Source organism: Phalangium opilio, unplaced genomic scaffold (genome assembly GCF_054372755.1).
Source record: "Phalangium opilio isolate 3A_F unplaced genomic scaffold, DU_Popi_V2 ptg000082l_1, whole genome shotgun sequence".
In the NCBI taxonomy this organism is placed as follows: domain Eukaryota; kingdom Metazoa; phylum Arthropoda; class Arachnida; order Opiliones; family Phalangiidae; genus Phalangium; species Phalangium opilio.
This window is the reverse complement of record NW_028324189.1, coordinates 7,944,698-7,952,896: the sequence shown is the minus strand read 5'-3', so window position 1 is coordinate 7,952,896 and position 8,199 is coordinate 7,944,698. Positions and strand designations below refer to the sequence as shown.

The 8,199-nt window shown below is 35.7% G+C and overlaps 3 protein-coding genes across 4 annotated transcripts; 1 reads left to right on the top strand and 2 right to left on the bottom strand.

The window, feature by feature from the left end:
* Positions 1-144: 144 nt before the first annotated feature.
* On the bottom strand, positions 145-1,708 carry LOC149651358 (uncharacterized). The gene is made up of 3 exons (XM_089848246.1): positions 1,387-1,708; positions 769-1,101; positions 145-690 (listed from the first exon to the last, which is right to left on the bottom strand). Exons 1-3 carry the CDS (start codon positions 1,706-1,708, stop codon positions 362-364), a joined length of 984 nt encoding a protein of 327 aa, XP_089704372.1. The 3' UTR covers positions 145-361.
* Positions 1,709-2,246: 538 nt separating this feature from the next.
* Positions 2,247-6,602, top strand: LOC149651357 (erlin-1-like). The gene is made up of 13 exons (XM_089848245.1): positions 2,247-2,277; positions 2,461-2,556; positions 2,652-2,674; positions 2,757-2,837; positions 3,114-3,160; positions 3,250-3,311; positions 4,043-4,168; positions 4,232-4,364; positions 4,521-4,612; positions 4,681-4,770; positions 4,836-4,915; positions 5,256-5,444; positions 6,235-6,602. The coding sequence occupies exons 2-13, from the start codon at positions 2,472-2,474 to the stop codon at positions 6,256-6,258; spliced, it is 1,032 nt and encodes a 343-aa protein (XP_089704371.1). The 5' UTR covers positions 2,247-2,277; positions 2,461-2,471; the 3' UTR covers positions 6,259-6,602.
* On the bottom strand, positions 6,563-8,093 carry Lamtor3 (Late endosomal/lysosomal adaptor, MAPK and MTOR activator 3). 2 transcript variants are annotated; one of them, XM_089848251.1, is made up of 6 exons: positions 8,022-8,093; positions 7,914-7,952; positions 7,779-7,813; positions 7,654-7,712; positions 7,300-7,497; positions 6,563-6,726 (listed from the first exon to the last, which is right to left on the bottom strand). In XM_089848251.1, the coding sequence occupies exons 2-6, from the start codon at positions 7,926-7,928 to the stop codon at positions 6,653-6,655; spliced, it is 381 nt and encodes a 126-aa protein (XP_089704377.1). In that variant the 5' UTR covers positions 7,929-7,952; positions 8,022-8,093; the 3' UTR covers positions 6,563-6,652. The 2 variants fall into 2 exon arrangements, with proteins under 2 accessions (XP_089704377.1, XP_089704376.1); XM_089848250.1 differs by having other exon boundaries at positions 7,914-8,088.
* Between the last annotated feature and the right edge of the window lie 106 nt (positions 8,094-8,199).

Sequence of the window (8,199 nt, the reverse complement as noted above, 5' to 3'; positions counted from 1 at the left end):
ATAAAGAAAAAACGGTAACTGTCATGGCCGCCCATTGCTAAAGGCAGACCCGTGACGTTTAACGTTGGCTCTGACGTCACAACTGACAGCACTCTATAATTGAATGCATAATTCTTTGGTTTCCATATTAACATCTACGGAGTATTCAGTATTAACAACTTAAAATGTTTTAATGTTCAACAAGTAATAGGTTACATGAAAAATCTTTAAGAATATCGCGCCTCTATAATTGGTACCAACAGGATAATTTTTACAAGGCCGGAGCTAAAACTAGCCTTAACACGCTATGTAGGCCTAGCAGAATGTGATTTTGAAGAGGGCGCCGCCGCCACGTTCAAGAGCTAAGGCCTAGTTCATGGAATCATCTACCAATTCCACCCATACATTCTTTGATGATAATATCCAAACGCTTGATAGCGTGCGCGTAAGTTTTATCACTCAAATTGGCCTCAAGTAATGCTTGTAGCATAAGAACTTTCTCCAGCGCGCGTTCTTTGATGTTTTTCATGGATATTTCCGTATCTTCTTCATTCATTTCGTTAAACGCTTGCATTTCGTTTAAAAGACTTGAATCGTCATTTTCATGCGGGCTGACGTCATCAGATTCCGAATTTGCTTCATCTTGGTCCAAGGAATGACTGTTTGACGCGGGAGAACCACTGCACTCGCTCTCAATATGTTTAGTTGCCTCTGCAGAGTAAAATTTTAATCTTATTCACGATGCTGACAAGGCTTAGCAAGGATGAAATCGGGAAAAACCAATTTAACCTCGGAAAAATCCCCATTCCTGATCAGTCATATTAGATTCAAGTGGAAATGTATCATGGTCCCCGTGTCCGTGATGTGTCTTGAAATATTCAACAAGCACTCTTCCGGAGGAGGCGCTGAAGATGACCTCCATGGAGGCTGGACAACAGTTTCCCATCTTGGAGGTGCCTGGTGATCTTCGTTGCTTTTTAAACTCTATGGCTTTATAGATGCCAGAACGCTGACAATGGAGGTACTTTTTCTTTGAGCCATCATGCAAAGATTTAGGGGCTGTACTCGAGACAAAACGGGAAGCGGAAATTTTCTCTTCCTGCGTCTTCCATTCCTGGAATTCTTCATAAAAATGTTTTTATTAATAAATAGATCTTAATTAAAATGGTAACGCTTTGCGATCCTAGGTGGCGCGGACATGATTTACTACAATTAGTGGTACAATAGGAAACAAAGGAAATATTTTGTATCATGGCGCTAAACCGAGGGATTTTTGTTATAAGCTGCACCACCCGGCTGCACTTATAGAGATTGGCCTCTTCAAATAACCATAATGTTTATTAAGGGTGCATTCATTAATTTAATCCAATCACAGCGCCATCTACCACAACAATTGTAATTGTGTACCATTTTGAGTGTTAAATTCCTTATGTTCCTGTTCCATATTTATTTTATGAGCTTTAATTAAATGATCGCGCAGTGTCTTTCGTCGAAAGCACGCAAACTGGCAATCTGTACACGTAATTTGAGTTCTTGACTCCCTGCCTTCACTACTATCATCAACAACAATCTCGCAAGGCGAAATAACATTTTTATTATGTATTCTTTGAATATGTCTATTTAACGAATATCTTGACGAAAACTCTTGAATGCAATATTTGCATAAGATATGTCCTGACGATTTACGTTTTCTCGCACCCGAGTTCTCTTCCAAAAACTGAGGTTCCATTATCTGCTCACCACGTGTCTATATATAAAATTTAAGTTTTTCACTTGACCTCGTGACCTTCTGACGTGAGACTCGAATTAAACCAGAGAGAATTCTCTCTGATTAAACAGAAGCACCAGTGGGCACAGTGGTCGGTTATTTCGGCTCACTCAGCCTCACTGTAACAGTGGCGACCAGCCTTGGTCCTCTGGTGATAGTGTCCAATGGACAAGTGTTTATAGTGTTGGAAAGATTTTGGGAATATTTTTTAAATAGTGCCTGTTTAATATTAACCTTTGAGGTCATCAATATATATCGGTTAAATTAAAAAATTAAGAATTTTGGTTAGAACCGGGTTGGACTCTCAGTTTAGTAGTCCATTGGGCTCAAAACGGAAGTCCAAACTCAAGAGTCTGCTTCTGGCGACTGGTGGCAATTGACCAAAGTGCAATCTGCATCCATCCAGTCATTGACACGAGCCGGGTGCCGGTTTTTTAGATTTAATTGTAATAATTATTGCTTATAATAAAGTAATAAGTTTAATTTTTAATAATAGACGTTTTCATGAAATAAATATCGTTAGTTAAAAAGTAAGCTTTACAATAGAATTATTTCCTAAGCCTAGTTATACACCCGACGGGGGTTACCAATACCATAACATGACCCCTGGCCGTGCAGTCACCCTTCAAGGGGGAATGCACCCCGTTTCCTTAGTCACATTATGAAACCCGCTAGTATTTAGTAATTTGCATAATTATTGCTATCTTTTACAGCAGGGTATGAAATGGCAAATCCGGCTACTTTTGGAGGAGTTGGTCTAATCTTAGCTCTAGTTATTTTCAATTTCTCTCTACACAAGATAGAAGAAGGTAACTATAACTATAACTATTATTACTAACTAGTTAAACAAACAAACAAGCTGCGACTGGGGAATTAAAATTACATATTTAAATTAAATTTTTAGGGTATGTTGGTGTTTATTTTAGGGTATGTTGAATGAAAAGTTGTATTAAATTTTATCATGACGACATTACTGTTGTTTATAAATTAATTATAATTAATTTAATAGGGTGGAGCTCTGCTCCAATATACTAGTTCTCCCGGTTTTCACATGATGGTTCCTTTTCTAACAACCTTTAAGCCTATTCAGGTAGAAAAATAAAACCAAAAAAAAAAGTATAATAGAGTGCTGTCAGTTGTGACGTCAGATCCAAGGTTAAACGTCACGAGTCTGCCTTTAGCAATGGGCGGCCATGACAGTTACCGTTTTTTCTTTATGGGAAAACAGCATGGGTGACGTCACACCGGCGCTTCTGACAGCACTCTATAGAGAGATTAAGCAGCGCCTGAATTCTCTGGATGTTTAATCTCTCTAATAAACTTTTATAAAGTCGCGTGTGTCATATGTTTATAATTTTATATAAAGGTAACGCTACAAACTGACGAAGTTAAGAATGTGCCATGTGGAACTAGGTACATTTAGAATTGCAATAAATAAACCCTCATTTAACCAAAACTTTTAATTAATTGAAAAACGGGTCGAAAATTGTTTAAATTTTCAGTGGAGGAGTTATGATATATTTTGACCGAATTGAGGTTGTAAATATGTTGAATCAAAATAGCGGTATGTTGGTAATGGTAGCTAGTGATACCATTACATGCAGGGTTCATACAACTTTTGGGAAACAAATTTCCCTGAGATTTCCAGTTTTTTCCCCACATACTTCCCTGGGTTTTCCAGAGTTAAGAGCCTCCAAAGTTTAGTGTAATGCTATTCCTATGGAGGGGGTTGTTTGTTTACGTTTTGCTTAATTACTCGGCCCCTGTTTGTCGTAGCCCTAAGTTTTAAGTATGGTTGGATGGGGGATAAATAGGACTATAACATACTAAAAGGACATCCCTGTATCTCTAGAAGAACCACAGTTATGAGCCTCCAAAGTATAGTCTAATGCTATTCCTATGGAGGGGTTGTTTGTTTACGTTTTGCTTAATTACTAGGCCCCTGTTTGTCGTAGCCATAAGTTTTAAGTATGGTTGGATGGGGGACAAATTGGACTATAACATACTAAAAGGACATCCCCGTATTTCTAGTAGAACCAGAGTTATGTGCCTCCAAAGTATAGTGTAATGTTAATCCTATGGAGGATGTGTTATATTGAACATTTTGCTTAATTACTCGGCCCCTGTTTGACGCAAATTTCCCTGATTTCCCTGAATTTTACTAGAAATTCGTAATTTCCCTGAATTTTCCAGGTTTTCCAGGTTTGTATGAACCCTGCATGATTTTTATTTTTAGACCTAACCTAAATAGTAAATACTAATAAACTAAAACGAATCTTTCTTTTTCACGAGAAGTTTTTGATATTGTGAAAAACTACACTGTTGATTATGACAAGTCTCTCATTTTCAACAAAGTTCATCACGAATTAAATCAATTTTGTAGCGTTCATAATTTGCAAGAAGTTTATATAAATTTATTTGGTAATTTTTTTATAGAAAAAACCCGTTGTCTTTGGGGTTTTTTACTAATTACTTTTAATTCAGATCAAATTGATGAGAATCTGAAAAGCGCTTTGCAAACTGATTTAAATCAAATGGCCCCCGGTCTTTATATAACCGCGGTTAGAGTTACCAAACCAAAAATACCCGAAACAATAAGAAAAAACTACGAATTAATGTAAGACAGATGGCGCCACTTTTAAAGGGAGAATGAAATGTCTGTCCATTTGGTGTCATTTCATTTTACCTTTAATATTGTTTGTTGCCTGTTACCGTTACGTCATAAAGGGACGCTAGATTTAGTGTTTTGTGTTAAGTATTTTAAAAATTAAAGGGAGGCGGAGAAAACGAAACTTTTGATATCAGAACAACGTCAAAAAGTTGTTGAAAAAGACGCGGAAACTGACAGAAAAAAAGCCATTATAGGCAAGTTCTATAATTTAATATGGAAGCTAAGAATAACTGAATAAGGCTAAGAGATTTATAAATTTTAGACGCGGAGAAAGTTGCCCAGGTCGCGGAAATTCAATTTAAACAAAAGATTATGGAAAAAGAGTCGTACAAAACAATGGCACTCATAGAAGGTGATGATAATAATATTTTTAATTGCATTTTTAGACAAACTGATCCATTTTAACCTATTTTTTAGACGAAATGCAATTGGCTCATCAAAGAATGGCAGCCGATGCTGAATTTTATACTAAACAGAAATTAGCAGATGCCAATAGGGTACAAATAAGTTTTTACCAAAAACGTATTTATGTACTAAGAACGTTGGATCGTAGCTTTAGCCTCTAGTACCATCCTCGCATACTTTATTGAGAAACATCGTCTGCTTATATTTTGACTCCACCCACAAATTCTTTTTTTACGAAATTGCTATATACAGAATTTGTGGGTGGAGTCAAAATATAAGCAGACGAAGTTTCTCAATAAAGTATGCGAGGATGGGTAGTGAATTTGCTAAGTTCAACGTTCTTCTTGCATAAATCCGTTTTTGTTTTTACTAATAGTTAGTGTTAGTTAGAATCCAATCTTTGGGGTATTTTAATGATTTTTTTTTAATCAGCTTTTACTGACACCCGAGTTCCTTGAGATGAAAAAATACGAAGCCATAGCCCAAAATAGTAAAATGTACTTTGGTACAAATATACCAAACATGTTTGTCGACAGTTGCTCAAACTCTGCCTCTTCATCTGGGACAAACATTCCTTCATCATCTCCCATTCTCGATGTTGAACAACTATTATCAGCCCAGGTAAAGATATTATTAGGGGTGTGCGGGTAGTGATTTTTCAATTTCGAATCGGGTTCGGGTAATCAAAAATACTGTTATCGGGTATCGGGGCGGGTACCCGAATTTTTGTCGGGTATTCGGGTAATTAGGCTTAGCCGAAAAATGGTTGTCGGGTAATAGTCGGGTATTAAAAGTTAGACGAATAGTTAGTTATCGGTGTGGGTACCCAAAAATTTTTGCCTGGTATTCGGGTAATTAGGCTTAAATAAATTGATATTTCCTTCAAAAATTCCCTTTAGTACACTTCTTACAGTTATATCTCAATCCTGCGTTATTCAATGTATGCTCTTTCTTAGTTTCTTTCTTTTTGATGCTTTCTTTAACTTCTGGTTCCGCTTTCACTTTCTTAACCCTTAGTCTTATTTCAACACAGAATACTGGCAATATATAGGTGTGTCGCGTTGCGTGCGGTGATTCTAGTCTGTCTCAGAATGAAACTACCACAGAACGCATACCTTATGTGAACTAAATTTCACATTGAAACCGTGTTTCATGGAATTTCGTCATTCTTAAAATTTCGATTCTTTCTAAACCGGACAATGGGTGGTCCCCTTTCACTTCTGATTCCTATTTTTCTACCCGCGAATAACCCGACAACCAGTTTCAGCTTGTCACGGGTAATGGGGGGGATTATTTTTACTACCCGAGTAGTTTCGAATAGTTGGAAAATTCATTTTCGGGTATCGGGGCGGGTACCCGACCAAAATTAGATATTAAGTTATTAACATTATCTTTTAAAATTGTTTTGCAGGATTCAAATGTAAAATCAAGATAGCACGATTTATGTCAAATATATATATATAGAATATAAAAAAGATATTATTATATATCATATTGAAATCATATAATTATTATTGATAATTAATTCCACTAAATCTTTTTCCACCCTTCAAATTAATTAATTAATTTCTTAACAACAAAAGTGTGTTTGCGTGTTGTTGTGTCCCTTGATAATTAATGACCTTTCACCCCCATCATCACGATTTGAAAAAAAAAAAGAAAAAAAACCTTAACTCATGCCTTAAAACAAACTTTAACTTCTTCGGCCATTTTTCTTACTAATAACTACACTTCTCCAATTTGACAAAAGAAATAATAAAATTTATTAATAATATTTAATTACAGTATTTATTTATTTATTTTTAATGGAATATTTTAATTTTTAATTTTCAGTTAGTTTCCACAATTGCTTTTAAATCCTGAACGAGAACGGAGATTTCACTTTCCAAATGTAATAGCATTCCTGATAAATAATTTGAAATTTTAAGTAAGTACAATAGTTAATGAGATAAGTATTTAAAGGGAGGGTGAAGTAGGAAATCAAGTGATTTTTTTTTATCGATTCTTCTACTAATTATAAGACCAGTCTGCATAGTGAAACATTCAGGAAATACCAACTCCGAATTATTTTAAAATTCAAATTAGGTTCAGATTTTAAGGATAATTTTAAACAAGGACCTCCAGCCAATCCCGTAACGCCTTGCCTTTTTATTAACAAAATTCTCATGGCACGCATGCTACATGTCTCACGCCACGATTATCACGTCGCGCGCGAATTTTATCAAATCTCGTGATAAATTTCATTCTACACGGAACGTGCCACGAGAATTTTGTTAATAAAAAGGCAGGACGTTACGAGATTGGTCGGAGGTCCTTATTTAAAATTATCCTTAAAATCTGAACCTAATTTGAATTTTAAAATCATTCGGAATCTGTATTTCCTGAATGTTTCACTATGCAGACTGGTCTTGTAATTAGTAGAAGAATCGATAAAAAATCACTTGATTTTCTACTTCACCCTCCCTTTAATTCTCACCAGTGTTTGCGTCACTATTTGCTATCAATGTGACCATCAAGGGGTGTCGATTAAGATGTACAACTTGGTTATTTCCATACATGCAAACAATTGTTTTGTTCTTTCCTAAACCTAATTTTCCCGCTTGGTCTGTGGCCATACCTACAGTTGCCAAATAATTTGACCTCAAAGCCAATTCAGGGGCATTCTCATTTGAAACTGAAAGTAGAATGTGACATGTCACGTCATTCAAATTTTTTAGGGTAATTTTATTGCCATTATCAAACTGGATATATAGGGTAATGGCAGCCCTCTGCCTTCGACTGTATTAAGCTCTATGGGGAAATAACATGGGGTGCCATTAGTCTATTTTACCCTTAATAATTGGAACTCCGTCACGATCAGAGATAACCAATGCATTTAATCCTGGTACTCTAACATGGAAAAGAAAATCATTTTTAAGGTTAGTGAGAATTAAAAATGATGGCAGCAAACTATACTTGGATAAAAGGTCTAAGAGATATTTCTTCATTTCCTAAATTACGAAAAATACAAATGTAAACATAAGAAATTATCACTACCATCCACCACATGTCAAGAACTCAAGAAAGATCTGAAGCTGAAAGCTAACTTACTGTAATTTCTGCCATATTAATTACTTTCTGCTTGTATCACTGATAAAATACAATAGTAAATTACTTTTTAATTTAAATATATTTAATTAAAGACAAGCACGTGATTACTTATCAGTTATCACGAGCAACCTAGCTACAAGAGGATGCAACTTTCTCAAAAAGGAGCACTGTACTGAAGCAGACAAAAATAAAGCATCGTCTGCTTATAAAGTCTGGCCTTGCACCTAAATAGCACACAGTGGTGTCGGGGCTAAGGCCTAATGGGGGAAAACTTTAGTAATATTGA

Bases quoted from the DNA above. Each gene is read 5' to 3' on its own strand.
- LOC149651358 (XM_089848246.1), bottom strand. From the start codon at position 1,708: ATGGAACCTCAGTTTTTGGAAGAGAACTCGGGTGCGAGAAAACGTAAA. The intron at 1,102-1,386 runs GTACACAATTAC...ATTTTTATGAAG, and splicing joins GGAATTTAACACTCAAAATG to AATTCCAGGAATGGAAGACG. The intron at 691-768 runs GTTAAATTGGTT...TTTACTCTGCAG, and splicing joins GGAATGGGGATTTTTCCGAG to AGGCAACTAAACATATTGAG.
- Lamtor3 (XM_089848251.1), bottom strand. The intron at 7,713-7,778 runs GTATAGTTTGCT...TTTCCATGTTAG, and splicing joins CTCTTAGACCTTTTATCCAA to AGTACCAGGATTAAATGCAT. The intron at 6,727-7,299 runs GTGAGAATTAAA...ATTATTTATCAG, and splicing joins AAATAGTGACGCAAACACTG to GAATGCTATTACATTTGGAA.
- LOC149651357 (XM_089848245.1), top strand. From the start codon at position 2,472: ATGGCAAATCCGGCTACTTTTGGAGGAGTTGGTCTAATCTTAGCTCTA. The intron at 2,675-2,756 runs GTATGTTGAATG...TTAATTTAATAG, and splicing joins ATGTTGGTGTTTATTTTAGG to GGTGGAGCTCTGCTCCAATA. The intron at 4,365-4,520 runs GTAAGACAGATG...TAAAAATTAAAG, and splicing joins AGAAAAAACTACGAATTAAT to GGAGGCGGAGAAAACGAAAC.